Consider the following 22,431-nt stretch of genomic DNA (forward strand, 5'->3'; position numbering starts at 1 on the left):
ATCCCGTTTCCCTGAATCTGTCTGCATTCTGAGGCCCAATGGAAGCCTCTGTTGCATTTTGGACATGGGGTTTGGGGTCTTGTTCTCCCACCTTGTTTTCCCATTCTATCTCTATACCAACATTGAGCTTTCAGATGCCCTACTTTTCCACACTGAAAGCATCTACGAGTCTCTCTGGAAGTCCCTTGCCAAGAGGGATTCTGTCTTCCCATGTTTGAATTTTGGGAAGTCTGCACCATAGCCTGGGTATAAAAGGCACCTGTGTCCACTGTGGCACAGCGTCTTATGATCTCCTCTAAAGGAGCATCCCTGCGCAGTCCTAGTATAATTCTTCTGCAAACCTCATTAGCATTTTCCTTAGCAAGTTGCCTTATCAAAACGTCTGTTATTGGATTTTCTCCATTTGTTCTTGTGATAGCTGTCTGCAAACGTCCCACAAAGTCAGCAAAGGGTTCATTTGGCCCTTGTGTTATTTTTGTGAAGGCCCCCCTCTTGTCGTCTTTATTGTGGAGGGAAGCCCACGCTTTGATAGCATTAACAGCAATTTGCTCATATGCTGCTACAGAATAATTAATTTGTGCTGCGACATTTGCATAAGGACCTGTACCTGTAAGTAGGTCATAGGTGATTGCAGCATGAACTCCACTTTGACTATTTTGTTGGGCTTGTATCCTACAGAGCTCACTATATTCAGAAAGCCACAAGTAGTTTTGTCCAGGTTCTAGGCATATCTTTGCTATAGATTTCCAGTCATTAGGGGTCAAGATTTCAAAAGACAAATTTTGTAATAGCATCTTAACATAAGCTGATGTAGCCCCATAAAGAGTGCAAGCTTTTTTCAGGTCTTTGAGGATATCTATATCAAAAGGAGAGTATCTTCTACTTTCTTGACCTGAAGAATCAAACTGTTGAATAACTGGAAAAATGTGGTGTTGGATTTCCAATACATTTCTCCCTTCTTCTTTGGCCTTAATTAGTCCCTTTTGCAATCTACTCAAAGGAGCAGCTGGACGCTGTGGGGGAGGTGCTGGACGCTGGGGGGGAGGTGCTGGATGCTGGGGGGAGGTGCTGGTGCTGTCACTGCCGCCCCCACTACCCCTCCTCCCTCCATCCCGGAGGGTGGAGTTGATGGAGGAGAGTCAATTACCTGCTCCTCAGGTGGGGCTAAAGCTGCCTCAGATTCACCCCGCCCTTGAGCCTCACTTAAGTCTTCATGCCCTGTGGGGATATGGCCATTAATCTGTTCTTTGTCTTCCTCCTTTACCTCAGGCTTCCGCATTTGGCCATTCTTAGAGTTTTTTCCTTTTCTCCTAAAACTAGTACGGTATTTTAAGGCCGTCTGTATCGTATTGTATAAATAGAATGCCTCGAAGGGAACTGACTGAGGGTTGTCAATGTTATAATCAGAGATCTGTTGACCAACCAATGCCCAGTTACCCAGAGAGATTTGCTCTTCCTCTAAGAACCCAGGGGAGGTAAGTTTTAATGTACTCAAAAGTTTAGCTGCGTGTTCCCAAGATACAACTAGCCCTTCCTCTTCTATCAGGTCACGCAGGCTTTTTATAACACCACTCCTGGGTGGGGCAGGGGTTGGGGGGTTTGGGGTGGGGGATGGAGAATCTTTACCTAGGATCTGTCCCATTTCAGCCAAAAAGTTACTGCTTTAGTCTTTAAGAAAATAAGTTCCCTGTTTGTCTTATACTCACCTAAGTTCCTGGTCACTGGAGACTTCTTCAGTGAAAGTAGGGTCCTTGGTTCCCACGCTTGGGCGCCAAGTGTAATGACCGCGTATTTAAAGTCAGCCGGAATCAGGAATTCAGGTTAAGGGGAAAATCTTCAATATTTATTGAAGCGAAGAGGTGAATAAAGATTGCTATAGCAAATATAGGCAAGAAAGATTGCGATAGCAAATATAGGCAGTTGCGACAGGAAGCCAGCTAAGAGAGAGCGACGCGAGCCGAGGCAACCATGGAGGCAACTGTGTCGGCAACTGTGGCAATGGCCGTCCCAAAAGTCTCTCCTCCCCTTCCTATTCCACTCCCCTGCCTCCACCCACCAAAATCGTCATTTCCTATACAACACATCAGGACTTGCACAAAGAGTGGGTGGGGGCCATTCTTTCTCCAAGCTTATCTATTAATAGAGTATGGTCCAATTACTATTTAGCCTCATGTGCTTGGGACCTCAGTGCATCAACTCAAGCCTCAGCCCATTACAGGAATGATCTCTCCTTGCCCCCGCAGGATCCATCAGAGTCTTTGGCTGGTGCCTTGAAGTCCCTCTTTCTCCCCTCTGAGGTGGGGATTCCCCAAGACTCTAGCTTGGGAGATGCTGAATCTTGGAGACGCTGCCGCACAAACAAGAGACCAACACGACCCAGAATGGCAAAGTTTTTATTGAATCCTTTAGGAGCAGGAAGCTCAAGGAGGTTGCCTGCATCTGCTCACTCATCCCCCCATGCCTCAGCTTCTTCTGCTTTCTGCCTAACAGCATGAGACTTCTCTTGCCTGCATGGAGTTAGAACCAGGAAGCCAGAAATGGGAGGGAGTGTTGGTCTCACTATCACCATTTGTGGCCGTGGGGACAGAGAGAAAGGAAACATTTACTGCTACTGAAAAGCCCCTTCTTCCACCAGAGACTGAGAGGGAGCAAGCTAGGATCTGACTGAGCATGCCTGGTCCTGTGTTTGGGGTTCCTGCTGGAAGAATGAATGGAGAGACTTCCAAGCACCTTGGAGAGCACCAGGTCTCACCTTAGCAAAGTGAGCGAGTCTGGGGCTGGTGGTCCATGGCCGCTCTTACTGTTTTAAGTGTCGGCAGATCTCTTAGGCAGTCAATAAGCATTTATTAAGTGACTTCAACGTGCCAAGCCCTGTGCTAATCACTAAAGACACAAAAAGGGCAAAAGACAGTCTGCTCTCAAGGAGCTCACAGGGCCTATTAACTCAGGGCCTCCAGCCTCTCCTTGGAACAAGAACCTTGAGTCTCATTGTATCCATCAGAGCCTCCCCACAGGGTGCTTAGCCAGTCAGGGCGAGACCTCGGGACGCTCGAACTTTCCCTTACTGACCTTGAACTACTGGGGGCTCAAGAAGAATCTGGGGCTGCTGGAGGGGCTGTTCCAGAGCAAGCAGGCAAAAAAGGCAAGCAAAGTTTCCTGGGCTTAGAAAAGAGTCTCTTTCCAGGCCGGGCCCGGTGGGATTCGGTGCCCTCCCTCCACACTCCTCCAGGATGTCCCTAGGTAGCAAAGACTTCCGTGTGGGAGGGCAGGCAGGCAGGTAGGCAGCTGCAGGCATCCACATGCGTGTAGCTGCTCCGGATCTCCGTGCCGTCGGGACACTTCATCTTCACCTCTTCCTGATGCACCCGGGTCTCCCGGCAGCAGGTACACTTCCTCTGCATCTCGTTAGCCTCCAGAGAATACCTGGTGGACGAAGTCCCTCTCAGAGCACTTCCTCAGCACCCACAAAGGGTGGGGGCACCTGAGAAGGCAGCAGGGTCCATAGGGACCTTTATTTGGGACAGGTGAAAAGGGCTGGGCCAGTCACCCAGCTAGATTGGGCAGGATCAAGAGCGCCAGACCCTGAGGAGGTGCCTCGAGGCCATCCCAGCCCGTTCCTCTCATCAGAGACTTGCTGGTGCTCACCCAGCCTCTGCCGGCAGACTCCCCTGACCCCAAATGGGGAACCCCCTGACCCCAAATGGGGAACCCCTCGGACTTCCTGAGGGAAGGCATGGGCTACAGTGGGGTGCCCCTCGGGCAGCTTTCTCTAGGACAATGGAACTGGTCCTCTAAGACCTCCAGCCCTTTGTCTTAGTGTATGTGGGAAGTTCCCCCTTGGTTCGGGCTGCTGCATTTCTCACACGCTCTGTGTTCCCATCTTCTCCGTGAACATAGGGCTTGGCTGAAATTCCCTGCAGACTCTGCTGACTGGTGGAAGCCTCTACTTTCCACGGGGCTCACCTCCTCCATACTCCCCCAGCTCTTTCTCTAGGTGTCTCCCACAGCACCCACCATCCCCAGCCATGGACCACCGTGGCTTTTGACCCTGGCCACACTCGAGGGCCAGAGCGGCCGGGTCTACAGCCCAGCCAGGCTCACTGAGCACGCTGGGATGCTCACCGCCCTCAAGGCCTTCCTCTGAGTGACCCCGAGAGTCGGACCTGGCTTGCCCATCCTTGCCTCACTGACCCTGAGCTCATCTGGGTCAGCTCGGGAAGGTGGGCCATCAGTCTGCTGTCTCTGACCTGGCAGTGGTCACCGGGGTGGGGGCACAGAAAACTGCCACAAGTACCTTGAGCCTGTTTCTACGTGACCCCCTGTCCTCCCCAGTCCTGCCCCTGTGCTCAGGCTGCACCTGCACTTTTCTGGATCTTATGGGATGGAGCTGGGGGAGCGGCAAAATTTCGGTCCCTTCCTGGCCCTCACTTCTTACACTGTAGCTCTCTATTGCCCCCTTCCAGGCTTTGGTGGGCTGCCCAATCTGAAGAGCGTGCTCTTCATTCCAATGGCTGCCAAGGACTTAGTGGCCCCCCCTTCCCAGAATACAAGGACTTAATGGGCCCCCTTCCCAGGATAGTAAGGACTTAATGGGCCGCCCCTTCCCAGGATAACACCTGCATTTAACTACAGCCTTTGGTGGAACTACATAGAGATGATGATAATTAAAATAGCAAGCATGAGCCGCATTTACAGACATCTCTGTAGAATGTTAACTCAGCCTGTTCTAACGGCAGATGCTGGAGTCACTGGGCTTCCAGGCATGGGGATGGTGGGGGGCTCTGGGCGCAGGGATGGTGGAGGGGGCTCCGGGTATGGGGATGGTGGGGGGCTCCAGGCGTGGGGATGGTGGGGGGGGCTCCGGGCGCAGGGATGGTGGGGGAGGCTCCGGGTGTGGGGATGGTGGGGGGCTCCAGGCGTGGGGATGGTGGGGGGGCTCCGGGCATGGGGATGGTAGGGGGCTCTGGGCATGGGGATGGCGGGGGGGGCTCTGGGTGTGGGGATGATGAGGGGGCTCCAGGTGTGGGGATGGTTAGGGGGGGCTCCGGGCATGGGGATGGTGGGGGTCTCCGGTGTGGGGATGGCAGGAGACTCCAGGTGTGGGGATGGCAGGGGCTCTCGGGGGCTGGGAGGAGGGTTCCGCTCTCACCCATGGGTAGAACTATCTCGGTAAGGAGCTAGGGTCTTCCCCAGGGTAGACCCGAGGTCCGGAGAGTCCCAGGCCCCCTCTGAGGAGGGCTTTGGGTTGAATCTGGCTGAAGATCCGGGGCAGGGGGGCACTGCAGGAAGACCCCGAGGGGCGGGAAAGAGATGGAGAGGCTGGTTCCTCACTCACATGGATGTGGAAGCGCAGGACCCCGCACAGAAGGTGAGATTGACGGCCGTCTCTGACACGCAGTCCTTGTATCGGAGAAGCGTCTCATTGGACTGGACCCGGCAGTTTTCTAGAAAGAGGAAGAGGGAGATTGGGCCTTTCCCTTTTCTCAGGCCGGCCCTTCGCTCCCTCCCGCCGTGGGCAAGGGCTGGGGGGAGGGGGGAGGAGTTGGGGTTTTCTGAGTGTCACAAGCTGCAGAGCTGCCGCCCAGTTAGGTTTGGGCACGGGGCGGGGGGTCATGGGGGCTGGAAGTGGCCCTCAGTTACTGAGGAAGCTGCTGGGGGGTGGTTCTCGGCAAAGGCAGGCGCCCAAAGGGGCCCCAGGCCAGGGGCCAGCCCCGGAGCTCGGCTCCCCGGCTTTGCCGCAGTCCCTGGATGTGGGAAGGGCCCAGCGTCCCAAGCCTTGTCACAGATGCCCTGCCTTGACTTACCCTGAAGCTCTTCACATTCATAGCAGCAGCCAACCTTCCTGAGGACTCCCTGCAGGCAAAGCGGGGGAGGAGAAAGGCTTAGAGCCCTGGTAAGGGGGGGGGGGCTGGGGCCAGTAGAAGCAAAGCAGCCGAGGTTTGGGATTGGGTTTCCAGGACGCACGGGCAGCGGGCAGAGGCGCCCCGGGGAAGCCCAGGGCCTGTCTCCCCTCAGCCTCCCAGGGACCCAAAGGCCTGAAGCCACCTTCCTCCTCTCCTCCTCACAGCTGGCATTCATTTAGCGCCGACTACATGCCCAGCACTGCGATTAAATAATGCCGCTGGGCCCTCCAACAGCCCCGGAGACACTGCCCCCTCCTGCCACATCCGAGGAAGCCCAGGAGACGAGGGAGCTCAGGAGTCAGCGCCGGAGGCTTGGTTTGGACTCTCTCCCTCCAGGCCAGCTCTCGGTGCCCGCGGCTCCCTGGCCGCCCCATCAGGCTTGCCAACATTGCCCCCAGCTGGTGCCCACGTGGATGCAAGTGCCAGGCTCCTGGCCGCAGCAGGGGGACAGGAGGGGCAGCCCCAGGGGCGTCTGCCTCCCATTCCTGCATCTGCTTCTGCGGATGGGAGTCTCCCTCCTGGCAGTCCCCAGACGGGGCTCGCTTCTCTTGCCCTGTGGCGCTGCCCTGTGCTAATGAGGCCTTAGTCTGCCCTCAGCGCCAGCCTTCGCTGGGGAGCGCCTGCAGCCGGGAGAGCCGGGCGAGGAGAGCCTCGGTCCGAAGGAGGCTGAGCCCTCGGGAGCCGGCGCCAGGCTTCTACCGCACGCCCCGCGTCCAGGGCAGGGGCCGTACCTGGCACAGCGGGACCTCCGGGCACTCGGCCGGCCGCGGGGACAGGATGGAGTCCCCGTCCACTTTCTGGCAGAGGTATTCCGTGCAGTTGTCCGCGCCGGGGTTGACCCAGGTCTCATTAAGCTGAAAAGGCAGAGGGAGGTTGGCCAGATGCCCGGGTCTGCCAGCCTCAGAACCTCTCCCCCAGTGGAGGCCGGCCCGGAGCGGGTACTGGGACTGGGGAAGCTTCCTCAGACCATCCCTGGAGGGCAGTTCCCCATGGCCCCGCCCCCACAAAAAGCCAGGGAGCCTGCCTGGCCTCTGACCTCTCACCTTAATCCACTTGTCGTCAGGGGTGAGGCAGCCAGCTGGCTCACACTGCCCGCAGCACTGGCCTGGCCGCACATGGTACTCCTGGTCCTGCGGGGAGGAGGCAAGAAGGGGGCTGAGTCTTCCTGGGTCCTCTCTGTCCTTCCCCTGCCCGGACCCCTGCCCATCCCACTGTCTCCCCAAGGTGCTGGAGGTGAGTCTCTGCCCTCCTCCATCGGCAGCTCACAGCACAGACGTCTTTGGCCTTCGGGGCCCCTCCAGTTCCTCTCTGACCCTCCTCCTGCGGCAGCCTTGGGCCCCTTGCTTCCCACGTCCCCCTGCTCTCGCAGCCCCAGCCCGAGGTGGGGACCCTCGCTCCCTCATCCCGGGCCAGCCCACCTCTCCAGCCTGGCACCCACAGCCTCCTCCGGAGGCCCAACTTCCCAGGTCAGGCCTGAGACTTCCTGAAGCAAGGGAGCAAGTTTCCCGGAATCATCAGAGCAGGAAACAAGCTCAGGGAGCACGTCAGGCCCTACTTCCTCCCTCAGGGGAGGAGGCGCAGCTCCCAGGGTTAGGGATCGGCCCTGGCTCGGGCCCTGGGGAGCAGGGATGGGCCTCTGTCCCATGACCCCTAACTCCCAGGCCGTCCTGGGCATCCCAAGGCGGGCAGCGGTGGGAACAATGCCGACAGCTGACCAGGACCAGCTGCGAGAGCTCCCGGGCCCAGGTGTGCGGCCCCAGCTCTGCTCCCCCACCACCCGTGGCCGGGGAAGGCCAGGAGAAGGGGCTGGGCTCTCACCGGGCCGCAGGTGGTGGGGCAGCGCTCAGGCTCGCACCACACCGTGCTGTTGGTGGCCGGGTTCACTTCGGCGCGGCAGGTGCAGGTGTGGCAGGGCAGGTCCGATGGCACGCTTGACCCAATCTGGGAGGGAAGAGGGCCAAGGTTAAGGGAATGGGAGGTGGCCGGGGTCTCTGCGCAGGGCCAGGGGAGGGGGGGCGAGGGTCCCCAGGGGCACACGGGATCCGAAGCAGGAGATCTGCTGAGGACCGCTGCAAAGCTGTGGGAACGGGGCATCATCTCCAGGTCAAAGACGAGGGAACTTCTGGTGGTCAGTGGCGGGAGCTTCCCAGAGGCACCGAGCTGGGATGGACACGGCCCCCCCGGGGGGCTACCTGGACATGCGTGCACACACACACTCTGTGCACACACCACGGTGCACACTTGCCAAAGCACAAATGTGCAAACACAGACAATGGTGAACGCCTACCAAAGCACAAGTGAGCAAACACACTCACACAATGGTGCACACCTGCCAAAGCACAAGCTTGTACAACACACACACACACACTCCATGCACATTGCTTTGTTCTCTCCATCCAGGGCCATGTTTTTAATAGAGACCATTCCATGCATTTAGAGTGTGGGGCAATTAATGAATCTTGAGCCAGGTTTCCATGGATGCAACCAATGGGCAAAGTAATGGCAAGCGGGGAGACCTTTTTCTAGAGTTCCTGGAGCCTTCACCCTGCTTTTCCAGGGGAATGAGTGACATGGATCTTTCCTTTCTCTCCACCCAGGGAGCACTCCCTAGGGTGAGGGGAAAGGAGGGATCAATGCCACTGAGGCAGTGTGCCCATTGTACAGATGGAAAATATGGGATTCAGAGAAGTTTCAGGAGTCACATAGCCAGTGAGTGGGGGACAAAACCAGAGAGAGTTCTCTTGTACAAATGGGGTCTCACCTGTGCTGTCTCTCTGTCTCTGTCTTTTCTCTCTCATTTGCTTTCTTCCCCTCTCCTTCTCTCCCTTCTTTCTCTGCTCCATCTCTTTGTGAGTCTCTCTCTGTTTCTTTATCTCTCTCTCTCTGTTTCTTTGTCTCTCTGTCTCTCTGTCTCTCTGTCTCTCTGTCTCTCTGTCTCTCTCTCTCTCTCTCTCTCTCTCTCTCTCTCTCTCTCTCCTCCCTTCTTTCCTCCCTCCCTCTCCTGTTCTCAATTCTTTTCTAACTCTCTGTGTCTTCATCCCTCTTTCTGCCCCTCCTTATCCTCGCCTCTATCTCTGGGTTCCCCCCACTCATGTCTAGGACACTCTCCTCCTTTCTCCTCTCTACCTTCTGGCTTCCTTTATGTCCCAATTAAAATCCCACCTTCTACAGGTCTTGATCTCAGCGCCTCCCTTTTCTTCATTACTTCCTATAAATCCTGCCTAAAAGCTTGTTTTCTGTAGACTTGATTGCATGATGTCACCCTTCTCCCCATTAGATTGTAAACTCTTTGAAGGCGGGGACTGCCTCAGTTGCCTCTGTCCCCAGATCTAGCTTAGCACGGGGCCCAGCACAGACTAGCCACTTTGTAAATGCTGAATGACTGTGGCTGTCTCTGTCCCTCTTGGCGCTGGACCCTGGTCCCTTAATGACGCTCCCGTCCACAGAGGATGGCCTTCTGCTGTTCCCCGGGAGCTGGCGTTGTGTGTGGTCGGGAAGGGAGATGGGGATCCCTGAGGGATGGGACATTGTTGGGGTGCAGATCCTGGTGGAGACCCTGAGGGGAACGGCTTGGTGGAGACTGGCTCACTCACCCCGTAGGTGGTCCCGTTGTGCTCACACATTTTCTCTCCTGAAAGACACGAGAATGTAAAATGTGAAAATGTGAAGGAAAGCTCAGAACATGGTTTAAGGACCCCTCAATGCTGCCCATTCATCCGGGACGGGGGAGGCCGGGAAGGACTTGGGATCTCCCAACAGAAGTGGTCCCGTATTCTGGACAGGACATCCTAGGAACCCACGAGGCCTCAAAGCTCAGTACTCACTGCACCCGAAGACTGGACAGCAGGTGTCCAGAGGCAGAAAGCTAAACAGCTCCTCTTGGGGTCCACAGCCTGGCTGGTCTTGAGGGCAGCTTGACTGGTTGCAGACTGAGTGGGGGGAGAATGTACCACAGGTGAAGGGAGAGCCCAGGAATTCTGGGAAGTTACCCCTTTGCTCTCAGGGCATCTCTGCAGACTCTACTCAATCCCAGCTCTCTGTGAAGAAGTCAGTCCCCCCCTTTCCTCCATCTGACTCTTAAAAGGGAGTGCCCACACCAGAGGAAGGGCTATGTTTGTACAGAGGTACTCCTGGGGCTCTTCTTTCTTGGAAATAAGCAGGAGAGTTATTTTCATGCTGGGTTTATATATGGGATAATTGACACACAGTTAAATTCCTTTGCTAAGGTCATGCGCTCAGTAAATAGTCTTTAAGATCAACAATAGGCTCCCTACACAACAGCCCTAAGAGGTAGCATAACTTTTATTTTACCCATTTTTCAGAGGAGGAAACTGAGGCAGCCCCAAGAGACAAGGGTCCCACAATGGGAAGAGGCAGAGCTGGACTTGGGGCCCAGGTCTCCAGGTTCCAGATTGAGTTAATTAGAATCCTCCATAAGCAGCATCCTGTCTTTATAATGCTTCCAGACTTTTAGAATTCTCCTATGAGTAGTCTACTTTCCCAGTCTAACCAGGGACAGCAAGCACGGGATTTCCTGGAGAAGCAAGCCTTGAGATTTCCTGGGGAAGCAAGCCTTGGATTTCCTGGGGAAACAAGCCTAGGATTTCTTGGGGAAACAAGCCTAGGATTTCCTGGAGAAGCAAGCCTTGAGATTTCCTGGGGAAGCAAGCCTCGGATTTCCTGGGGAAACAAGCCTAGGATTTCTTGGGGAAGCAAGCCTAGGATTTCTTAGGGAAGAAAGCCTGAGATTTCCTGGGGAAGCAAGCCTAGGATTTCTTGGGGAAGGATGCCCAGAATTTCCTGGGGAAGCAAGCCTGGGATTTCCTGGGGAAGGATGCCTAGGATTTCCTGGGGCTTGCCTAATTAACAAATGAGCATTTGAATCTATGGCTAAGCAGAGTCATCCTTTCTTACCTCAGACCTCTCAGGGAAGAGGACTAAGACTCCTGTTCCCAAAGTCCCAGGGCATCTCACTCTTCTCCCCCTTGACTTCCCACCAACATCAGCTCTTCTCCCTACTTCTCCCCCTGCCCCAAGTCCCCAAACCAGGACTCAGGGATCTTCTTTCCAGCTCTTATTTCTCTTGGGAGATCCAGATCCCTTACTTGTGTCCACACGCCCTGCCAAGTGCTCAGGAATGCCAAGGTTTAATCGGAGCTTGTTACTTCAAAGTCCTTTTTATCTGGCATGCCAACCTTCTTCTGCCACCGACTCATCTTTAATCCTTCCCTCTTCCCTCTTCCCTTCCCACTCCAGTATATTCTCCCCAATAAGTCTCATCTTTACCTCCACAGCTCTCTCTCTCTCTCTCCCTGGGACTGTCCCCTTTATTGGGCACCCCAACTCCAGGCCATCTTTCTGTTAAAGGGATCTCTCATGTCCCAGCCCCTGCTCAGAAATCTTCAGACTGCCCTCTCCTCTCTCATACAGCACTCTGGAATAGGTCCAACTAGACCCCCCTCCCCTTGTCCCAGGACTTCTGCACAGATTTCCACTCTGACTGTGGGGCCTAGCAAGGGATGGCTGGCCTTACCACAGTGTGCCTCCATACAGCATGGATTTTCTGCCCGAGCCCGGTAGACAATGACAAAGCCCTCCTTTTGGCACTTGGGGGGTGGTGTGGGCTCTGGGCACTGAACAGGTCTACATTGTACAGTGAGAGAGCTGTTGTCACAGATGCAATCTTGGCAATTACTGGTCCATTGCTCTCCAGGCTGGGAAAAATACATGAATATCAGGTATTGGCTTGTTCGGGGACTGCCCAAGATCTGGAGGCTGGCTCCTTCCAGGGTTTGTGCCTAATGTTTGGGTAGGAAGTCAAGAGCCTTTTCCCAAGGCTCTTGGACTTCCCCACCCCCAGGGCTTGGCTGAGCCCCTGGCTTTTCTCAAGTGCATCCTCTCCAGTGCCTTGGGAGACCCTCTCCTGCCATGTTCAGCAGTACAGACACTTTTTTTCTTATGCAGATATTCCCTCCCATTCCTGGAGCCCATTCTCAGCTCATTTGCCCATTGCCTCCATTGTCAGAAAGCATGAACTCATTTCAGTGGCAAGAGGAATGTGAAACACACAGTGAGGAAGGAAAATCTATGGAAATGTTCAGAGAAACCACTTCTGTGTTGTCCAGAATTCAGGATTATCTGCACTGTTGATCCATAGCCAGTTCTATCACTATGATGAGTGCAAAATTCAACACTCTTGTCAAGGCTGAGCTCTGTAAGGAATGAATAGAAGTGAGTCCAGGTCAGACCCTTCAGAGACCCCAACATGATGGAAATGGGAAGAGGGCAAGCCATCAAAAGAAATGGAGAAGAAAAGAAGCAGGTAGGGAGGGAAGAGGAGAACTGCAAGACTGAGATGCCTCTGAAGCCAGAGAGGAGAGAAATTGTAGGGCAAGAGTGGGCAACAGTCTCTGAAGGTGCAGAGAGAAACAGGATGAAGACAGATTGAGCATTAGAGCAACCACAAGTAACCTTAGAAGGAGGGATTTCAGCCTAGAAGTAGGGGTTCAAAAGCAGACTGCAGGGAGTTGAGGAATATGTAGGTGGTGAGGAAATAGAACTCAGTCATATTCGATCCATCCATCTGCTAGCTTTTCCATCTTTCCATCTACTGTTTTATTAATCACAATAACAGCCAGATTTGGTGCTATTATTATGTTTTACAGATGAGGAGATTGAGACTGAGCCTTGTCCAGCCTTATAGAGCTAGAATATATTTGAGGGCACATTTGAACTCACCTTTTCCTAATTTCAGATCCAGCTCTCTAGACTCTAGGCAACACTTATACACATATAGCCAGACACCTAACTCCACATCCCCTCTTATCCATCTGCTTGATTTGTCTGTTTATGCATCTTTCCACCAATCTGACCTTTGTCTATCCATACAGAGATTTTGAATTAGAATGGATGCTCCTTGAGGGGAGGGACTATCTTGCTTTCTCATATTTGTATCTCTAGGGCTTAGTTTGGTGAGCGGCACATATAACATCACTGTATCCACTTAGTCATCCTATTCTTTCCTCCGTTATCTATGTTGGTTCAGCCAAGTGATGCCAGAGTGCATCGAGTACTGGAACACTCATCTTCATGAATTCAAATCTGGCCTCGGACACTTCCTAGCTTGTAATCCTGAGCAATCATTTAATCACTTCCTGCCTCAGTTTCCCCCCTCTGTAAATGAATGGAGAAGGAAATGACAAAAACCTTCAGTATCTTTGCCAAGAAAACCCCAAATGGGGTCATGAAGAGTCATGATTCAACAAAAACAATCATTTCTCTGTCCTTAAATTGTTTCTCCTATTTGTCCTTCCATCCATCCATCTATCCATTCAGCCACTCATCTACCTCAAAAATGTGCCTATTCCACACGGGAAGAAAAGAGTAAATAGTGTGTTAGCTACCTGTCTTGGTGGATGGACATCATAGCAGCCTGGCGGAGGAGTTGTTTGGGGGACAGTTGGTGTTGGAGTTGGACATGGTCCATTAAATCTTTCTATCTCACAATGTTGGTTGCAAATCGCAAAAAAACTACACCCAGCTTTGTCTGTCTTGTTGTAGATTACTTCACCTGTCAAAAGGAAAAGAAGAGTTATAAAGATTTCCTTTTATGTTTAGGATCATATTATGTCTTTGAAGCTAAAGATATGTCATCAGAGGGAGAAGGTGAGAAACTGAGGGGTTATGAAAATTATTATTTATGTGAACAAGTGGAAAAATCATACTTATTTTGCTTTGAGAATTTCTAGGGGGCAGTAGATGGTGCAGTGGATAGAGCACCACCCCTGAAGTCAGGAGGACCTGAGTAGAAATCTGGCTTCAGACACTTAAAATTTCCTAGCTGTGTGACCCCCAATTGCCTCAGCAGAAAAAAAAAGAGAATTTTGAGAGAATATCACAAAAGCCGTTAAATTGATCCTGTATCCCAAAGAGATCCCAAAGAAACATAGGCCAACAGATGCATATGACTTGTCTATGATGAGAAGGATGAGAAGAATTCTACTCACCAGGAGAAAACAGGTCTCCTGACACAAAGCAGAAGCAGGGGGTTGTGAAGGTGGAAGGCATCAGAGTTGGCTGTGAGGTGGGAGGGACGGATACAGAAGTGGAGAAGGTGGAGATGGTGGATGTCTGCAAAGTAGATGTGCTCAAATGTGGAGTCCTCGAGCTGGAAGCTGTAGAGGGGTTTGAGCTCGGAGTTATGCAATGGCGGTAATCATCACAGCAGAGCACCTTGATGTGATAGTTCAAGCAGTATTTTGAGCCAGCCTGGTCTCGGTTTCTGCAGATCAGGCCAATGCTCACATTACACTCCACATTCTGTCCCACTTGGCTGAGGGGCAGGGTTGGGTAATTCTCTGCTCGGCACTGGATTTCCTGGGGCTTCGCACAGAGGGTTTTCCCTGTAGCCCAGATGTTGTCATAAGTCTCAAAGTCTCCACCATCTTCTCCAGGGATGGGGTAGCTCTGGTCAATCCAGTCTGTCCACACACACCTGGGCTGGCACTCTGTGGGTGACGTAGCCCCAGTTGAGACTGAGGCAATGGGGCTGAGAGGTGTTGATTGACTAGTGGAGGTGGTTCCAAATGATGAGCTTGTGCTCGGAGATCTGGGAGCTGTCTGTGACAGCTTGGTGACCTCGGTAGTCCCGGATGTTGGGGCGGTGTGCGTCCTTGCTGTGGTAGATGCCACAGGGCGAGTTACTGCAGTGGTTGGTGCTGATGAGCCGGTGGATGATGGGATGGTGGAGGTGGGCCGCAGAGAAGTCACTGGCCCTGAGCTGGTAACTTTCTCGGTGACCACTGTGACTGGCGGTGACTTGATACTCTCCGTCTGCAGGCTTGAGGTAGGGGAAGTGCTCGGGGATCTGGAGCTGGCAGACATAGCTGTGGTGCTGGTGGACAGTGTCGTCCAGGAAGCCGATCCTGTGGAAGCTGTGCTGGTTGTAGGTGGACTTGTCGCACAGTGGCTATAGTCATCGCAGCACTGCACTCGGATTCGATAGTTGAGACACACGGCATCGGGAACCTTCTGCTTACTGTTTCTGCAGATCAGGCCGTAATCCACGTCGCACCACACCACCTGCTCCAGCTGTTCAAGGGGAGTGTCTGGGAAGACTGAGGACTGGCACTCAATGGCTTTGGGCTCCAGACAGATTTTGCCCCCAGCATCCGTGATGCTGTAATAAGTCTCAATATCGCCTCCAAATCGGCCTGGTTTGGGTTTGTGAGTATCAAACCACTCCGTCCAGCGACACCGGGGCACACATTGAGTAGTGGGTGCCGTGCTTCCTGAGGGAGTGGCACTGGAGGTGCTGGTGAGGGTTGGCAGTATAGGGGTACTGCCAGAATGGGTTCCTGCAGTAGACAGAGTACTGAGGGAAGGTGGGATCCTTGATCTGGCAGTAGTAGATAGAGTACTAAGGTAAGGGGTTTCTGGTCTGGCTGTAGTTGAGCAGTGGGAGTAATCACAGCAGAGCACCTTGATGTGGTAATTGAGGCACATTTTAAACCTTCCAGACTGGTCCCTGTTCCTGCAGACTAGACCAGTGTTCACGTTGCAATCGACCACTTGTCCCAGTTGATCGATGTTCAAGTTCATGTAGTTCTCCGCTCGGCACTGGATTTCCTCAGGCTTCTCACAGAGGGTTTTCCCTGAAGCCCGGATATTGTCATAGGTCTCAAAGTCTCCACCATCTTTTCCAGGGATAGGATAGCTCTGGTCAATCCAGTCTGTCCACACACACCTGGGCTGGCACTCTGTGGGTGACGTAGCCCCAGTTGAGACTGAGGCAATGGGGCTGAGAGGTGTTGATTGACTAGTGGAGGTGGTTCCAAATGATGAGCTTGTGCTCGGAGATCTGGGAGCTGTCTGTGACAGCTTGGTGACCTCGGTAGTCCTGGATGTTGGGGCGGTGTGCGTCCTTGCTGTGGTAGATGCCACAGGGCGAGTTACTGCAGTGGTTGGTGCTGATGAGCCGGTGGATGATGGGATGGTGGAGGTGGGCCGCAGAGAAGTCACTGGCCCTGAGCTGGTAACTTTCTCGGTGACCACTGTGACTGGCGGTGACTTGATACTCTCCGTCTGCAGGCTTGAGGTAGGGGAAGTGCTCGGGGATCTGGAGCTGGCAGACATGGCTGTGGTGCTGGTGGACAGTGTCGTCCAGGAAGCCGATCCTGTGGAAGCTGTGCTGGTTGTAGGTGGACTTGTCGCACAGTGGCTATAGTCATCGCAGCACTGCACTCGGATTCGATAGTTGAGACACACGGCATCGGGAACCTTCTGCTTACTGTTTCTGCAGATCAGGCCGTAATCCACGTCGCACCACACCACCTGCTCCAGCTGTTCAAGGGGAGTGTCTGGGAAGACTGAGGACTGGCACTCAATGGCTTTGGGCTCCAGACAGATTTTGCCCCCAGCATCCGTGATGCTGTAATAAGTCTCAATATCGCCTCCAAATTGGCCTGGTTTGGGTTTGTGAGTATCAAACCACTCCGTCCAGCGACACCGGGGCACACATTGAGTAGTGGGCGCCGTGCTTCCTGAGGGAGTGGCACTGGAGGTGCTGGTGAGGGTTGGCAGTATGGGGGTACTGCCAGAATGGGTTCCTACAGTAGACAGAGTACTGAGGGAAGGTGGGATCCTTGATCTGGCAGTGGTAGATAGAGTACTAAGGTAAGAGGTTTCTGGTCTGGCTGTAGTTGAGCAGTGGGAGTAATCACAGCAGAGCACCTTGATGTGGTAATTGAGGCACATTTTAAACCTTCCAGACTGGTCCCTGTTCCTGCAGACTAGACCAGTGTTCACGTTGCAATCGACCACTTGTCCCAGTTGATCGATGTTCAAGTTCATGTAGTTCTCCGCTCGGCACTGGATTTCCTCAGGCTTCTCACAGAGGGTTTTCCCTGAAGCCCGGATATTGTCATAGGTCTCAAAGTCTCCACCATCTTTTCCAGGGATAGGATAGCTCTGGTCAATCCAGTCTGTCCAAATGCAGATGGGTGCACAGCTTGTGGATCCTATGGATGTAGTTGAGGAGCCCATTGGAGAGGTCAGCCCGGTAGATGCAGGCACAGAGCTGGGGGTGGGAGACAGTGAGAGGGTAGTTCCTCCAGAGACTGTTGTGGATTCAGAACTTGTGGGCACGGTGGGCACACTGCGAGTCTTCATGGAAGATAGGGTCGACAGCAAACGGGTTGGAGTTACTTTCTGTGTGGTGCCAGTGGGGTGAGAGGGGGTTTGCGTAGTTTGGGTGGTAATCTTGGTGGGAAGGGGAGAGCTCCCTGGGGTCATGGTAGATGTGGTGACAGGTGGTGATGAGGTGGTTTTGCAATGGCGGTAATCATCACAGCAGAGCACCTTGATGTGATAGTTCAAGCAGTATTTTGAGCCAGCCTGGTCTCGGTTTCTGCAGATCAGGCCAATGCTCACATTACACTCCACATTCTGTCCCACTTGGCTGAGGGGCAGGGTTGGGTAATTCTCTGCTCGGCACTGGATTTCCTGGGGCTTCGCACAGAGGGTTTTCCCTGTAGCCCAGATGTTGTCATAAGTCTCAAAGTCTCCACCATCTTCTCCAGGGATGGGGTAGCTCTGGTCAATCCAGTCTGTCCACACACACCTGGGCTGGCACTCTGTGGGTGACGTAGCCCCAGTTGAGACTAAGGCAATGGGGCTGAGAGGTGTTGATTGACTAGTGGAGGTGGTTCCAAATGATGAGCTTGTGCTCGGAGATCTGGGAGCTGTCTGTGACAGCTTGGTGACCTCGGTAGTCCCGGATGTTGGGGCGGTGTGGGTCCTTGCTGTGGTAGATGCCACAGGGCGAGTTACTGCAGTGGTTGGTGCTGATGAGCCGGTGGATGATGGGATGGTGGAGGTGGGCCGCAGAGAAGTCACTGGCCCTGAGCTGGTAACTTTCTCGGTGACCACTGTGACTGGCGGTGACTTGATACTCTCCGTCTGCAGGCTTGAGGTAGGGGAAGTGCTCGGGGATCTGGAGCTGGCAGACATGGCTGTGGTGCTGGTGGACAGTGTCGTCCAGGAAGCCGATCCTGTGGAAGCTGTGCTGGTTGTAGGTGGACTTGTCGCACAGTGGCTATAGTCATCGCAGCACTGCACTCGGATTCGATAGTTGAGACACACGGCATCGGGAACCTTCTGCTTACTGTTTCTGCAGATCAAGCCGTAATCCACGTCGCACCACACCACCTGCTCCAGCTGTTCAAGGGGAGTGTCTGGGAAGACTGAGGACTGGCACTCAATGGCTTTGGGCTCCAGACAGATTTTGCCCCCAGCATCCGTGATGCTGTAATAAGTCTCAATATCGCCTCCAAATCGGCCTGGTTTGGGTTTGTGAGTATCAAACCACTCCGTCCAGCGACACCGGGGCACACATTGAGTAGTGGGCGCCGTGCTTCCTGAGGGAGTGGCACTGGAGGTGCTGGTGAGGGTTGGCAGTATGGGGGTACTGCCAGAATGGGTTCCTACAGTAGACAGAGTACTGAGGGAAGGTGGGATCCTTGATCTGGCAGTAGTAGATAGAGTACTAAGGTAAGGGGTTTCTGGTCTGGCTGTAGTTGAGCAGTGGGAGTAATCACAGCAGAGCACCTTGATGTGGTAATTGAGGCACATTTTAAACCTTCCAGACTGGTCCCTGTTCCTGCAGACTAGACCAGTGTTCACGTTGCAATCGACCACTTGTCCCAGTTGATCGATGTTCAAGTTCATGTAGTTCTCCGCTCGGCACTGGATTTCCTCAGGCTTCTCACAGAGGGTTTTCCCTGAAGCCCGGATATTGTCATAGGTCTCAAAGTCTCCACCATCTTTTCCAGGGATAGGATAGCTCTGGTCAATCCAGTCTGTCCAAATGCAGATGGGTGCACAGCTTGTGGATCCTATGGATGTAGTTGAGGAGCCCATTGGAGAGGTCAGCCCGGTAGATGCAGGCACAGAGCTGGGGGTGGGAGACAGTGAGAGGGTAGTTCCTCCAGAGACTGTTGTGGATTCAGAACTTGTGGGCACGGTGGGCACACTGCGAGTCTTCATGGAAGATAGGGTCGACAGCAAACGGGTTGGAGTTACTTTCTGTGTGGTGCCAGTGGGGTGAGAGGGGGTTTGCGTAGTTTGGGTGGTAATCTTGGTGGGAAGGGGAGAGCTCCCTGGGGTCATGGTAGATGTGGTGACAGGTGGTGATGAGGTGGTTTTGCAATGGCGGTAATCATCACAGCAGAGCACCTTGATGTGATAGTTCAAGCAGTATTTTGAGCCAGCCTGGTCTCGGTTTCTGCAGATCAGGCCAATGCTCACATTACACTCCACATTCTGTCCCACTTGGCTGAGGGGCAGGGTTGGGTAATTCTCTGCTCGGCACTGGATTTCCTGGGGCTTCGCACAGAGGGTTTTCCCTGTAGCCCAGATGTTGTCATAAGTCTCAAAGTCTCCACCATCTTCTCCAGGGATGGGATAGCTCTGGTCAATCCAGTCTGTCCACACACACCTGGGCTGGCACTCTGTGGGTGACGTAGCCCCAGTTGAGACTAAGGCAATGGGGCTGAGAGGTGTTGATTGACTAGTGGAGGTGGTTCCAAATGATGAGCTTATGCTCGGAGATCTGGGAGCTGTCTGTGACAGCTTGGTGACCTCAGTGGCTCCAGATGTTGGGACAATGTGTGTTCTTGCTGTGGTAGACTTCACAATGGAGGTTCTTGCTGTTGTGAATTTACCAGGGGTTGTCAGGATACTTTTTGTGAAGACCAAAGTGGTCGAGGGCTTGGAACTAGTAAACTTCCAAGTTGTGCCTTGAGTTTGTGAGGAAGTGGGGTTTTTTCCACTGGTTTGGAAAGTTGAAGTAGCCTCCTTTGTAGATGTCATTAGTGTTGATGTGGGCGTGGTAAGTTCAGTTGTGTTCTGTGGTGTGGATGGAGTCTTCGCTGTTTCTGTTACTAGGGAGGGGCAGTCATTACAGCACAGGGCACGAATGTTATAATTAAAGCACATTTTGAATTTTCCCTTTTGATCCTTATTTTTGCAGATCAGCCCAAATTTCTGGTTGCATTGCAGAACCTGTCCAATCTGGTCAATGCTTACCTCAGGGTAATTTTCAGCTCGGCACTCAAGTTTTTTGGGGTCTGTGCAAATTTTTCCTCCTGCCTTCCTGATATTATCATATGTTTCAAAGTCTCCCCCATTGATTCCAGAACTTGGGAAGTCCATATCAAACCATTCTGTCCATTCACACTTTGGTTGACAGGGAGTAGAGACAAGTGTTGTGACCTGTGACGAGGTTATTGTACTGGTTGATGTGGGGCCAGGAGGAACCAGCGTGGTAGTCTGTGTCTTCAAAGTTGTGCTCAGTTGTGTTGTTGCTGTTGAGATCTCTGAGTTTGTGGATTGTCTTTGTGTTGTCTGAACTGTTTCTGTAGATGATTTGATGAGGGGAGAGCTTGTTTTAACTGTGCCCTGGGTTGATCCAGGAGTGGCTGTGGTTTCCATCTCTATCATCTTGGTGGTTGTAGGCATGGGGGTCGATGTGGATGCTGCTGTGCTGCTGATTGCAGTGGTGGTTGGGTGAGGAGCTGAAGAGGATGTGGTTCTGGTCACTTTTGTGCCTGGGGGTGAGCGTGTGGACAGGGGAGTGATTGGTGTGGACTCTCGGGTTGCGAAGGTGACTGGGCTGCTCTCTGTCACCAGGCTCTTGGTGGTGAGGGATGTCTGTGCTGTGGTGCCAGTCCTCAGGCTGGTGGTCGGTTCCACTGGCCGGGTGACTGGGGTCGTTGTATGGCAATTGCTGTCATCACAACACAGGACCTTGATCTTGTAGTTATGACACATTTTGAACAAACCTAATTGTTCTTCATTTCTACAGATAAAGCCAAAGTGAACATCACAATGCACAACCTGTCCTACTTCCTCAAGAGTCATGTTAGGGTAGTTCTCTGCCTGGCATTCGATGCCTTGGGGCTCCCGGCAGAACGTCTTTCCTGTGCTTCTGATCTTGTCGTATGTCTCAATGTCTGCACCAACTGCTTCGGACTTGGGGTAATCGGTATCAAACCACTCTGTCCATTCACACTTTGGTTGACAGGGAGTAGAGACAAGTGTTGTGACCTGTGACGAGGTTATTGTACTGGTTGATGTGGGGCCAAGAGGAACCAGCGTGGTAGTCTGTGTCTTCAAAGTTGTGCTCAGTTGTGTTGTTGCTGTTGAGATCTCTGAGTTTGTGGATTGTCTTTGTGTTGTCTGAACTGTTTCTGTAGATGATTTGATGAGAGGAGAGCTTGTTTTAACCGTGCCCTGGGTTGATCCAGGAGTGGCTGTGGTTTTCACCTTTACCATCTTGGTGGTTGTAGCCAAGGGGGTCGATGTGGACGCTGCGGAGGTCTTTGCTGTGCTGCTGATTGCAGTGGTGGTTGGGTGAGGAGCTGAAGAGGATGTGGTAATGGTCACTTCTGTGCCTGGGGGTGAGTGTGTGGACAGGGGAGTGATTGGTGTGGACTCTCGGGTTGCGGAGGTGACTGGGCTGCTCTCTGTCACCAGGCTCTTGGTGGTGAGGGATGTCTGTGCTGTCGTGCTGGTGATCAGTTCCACTGGCCGGGTGACTGGGGTCGTTGTATGGCAATTGCTGTCATCACAACACAGGACCTTGATCTTGTAGTTAAGACACATTTTGAACAAACCTGATTGTTCTTCATTTCTACAGATAAAGCCAAAGTGAACATCACAATACACAACCTGTCCTACTTCCTCAAGAGTCATGTTAGGGTAGTTCTCTGCCTGGCATTCGATGCCTTGGGGCTCCCGGCAGAACTTCTTTCCTGTGCTCCTGATCTTGTCGTATGTCTCGATGTCTGCACCAACTGCTTCGGACTTGGGGTAATCGGTATCAAACCACTCTGTCCACTGGCATTGGGGCTGGCAGGGCCCAGTAGTAGTACTGGCTCTGGGGGGTACGGACCATGTCTGTGAGGTCAAGTTCGATAATGTTTGGAGGGACATTGTAGATCTTGTGGCAGATGATCTGGTGCCCGTGGTTGTGGACCCACCACAAGGCACATAGCTGCAGCACAGTACTCGGATCTCATAGTCGTGACATAAGGGCGGCTCCTGCTCCGCATTGTAGCATAGCAGCCCCCGGGACAGGCTGCACTCCACCTTCTGTCCCACTTCTGCCAGCGAGATGCTCGGAAACGCCCGGGCCCTGCACTGCACGTCACGAGCACTGGGGCAGATTGAGTATCCGCTCAGCCGGAGGTTCTCGAACGTATCGAAATCTCCACCATCCAGCCCCGCTCCCGGAGTGCTGCCGTCGTACCAGTCGGACCACTCACAAACTTCTTGCACACACACCGTGGAAGCAGCTGAGACGGTGGTGGTGGGCTCTGGAAAGGGAGAGAGAAAGGAAAACTGGGGGCAGTCCCTGGGATTGGGGCCGACAAAGCACCCACTGCAGCTTCAGAGGAAGAAATGATGGCTCCCAGAGGAGAACAGGCAGAGGAAAGGTGAGGTGCCATACTGGAAAGGGCACTGGGCT

General features: G+C 53.2%; 1 protein-coding gene across 1 annotated transcript in view; it reads right to left on the reverse strand.

Moving 5' to 3' along the window:
• Positions 1-2,379: 2,379 nt before the first annotated feature.
• Positions 2,380-22,431, reverse strand: part of MUC5B (mucin 5B, oligomeric mucus/gel-forming) — a 46,308-nt gene continuing 26,256 nt past the window's right edge. The window contains exons 31-41 of the mRNA XM_051966950.1: positions 13,910-22,279; positions 13,307-13,473; positions 11,437-11,617; positions 9,728-9,832; positions 9,497-9,534; positions 7,722-7,844; positions 6,947-7,033; positions 6,635-6,757; positions 5,805-5,853; positions 5,336-5,444; positions 2,380-3,423 (exon numbers count right to left, since the gene is read on the reverse strand). Coding sequence (XP_051822910.1) covers positions 3,237-3,423; positions 5,336-5,444; positions 5,805-5,853; positions 6,635-6,757; positions 6,947-7,033; positions 7,722-7,844; positions 9,497-9,534; positions 9,728-9,832; positions 11,437-11,617; positions 13,307-13,473; positions 13,910-22,279 — 9,539 coding nt within the window. The 3' untranslated portion in view covers positions 2,380-3,236. The remainder of the gene's footprint in view (positions 3,424-5,335; positions 5,445-5,804; positions 5,854-6,634; positions 6,758-6,946; positions 7,034-7,721; positions 7,845-9,496; positions 9,535-9,727; positions 9,833-11,436; positions 11,618-13,306; positions 13,474-13,909; positions 22,280-22,431) is intronic.

This window comes from Antechinus flavipes, chromosome 6 (genome assembly GCF_016432865.1).
Source record: "Antechinus flavipes isolate AdamAnt ecotype Samford, QLD, Australia chromosome 6, AdamAnt_v2, whole genome shotgun sequence".
In the NCBI taxonomy this organism is placed as follows: domain Eukaryota; kingdom Metazoa; phylum Chordata; class Mammalia; order Dasyuromorphia; family Dasyuridae; genus Antechinus; species Antechinus flavipes.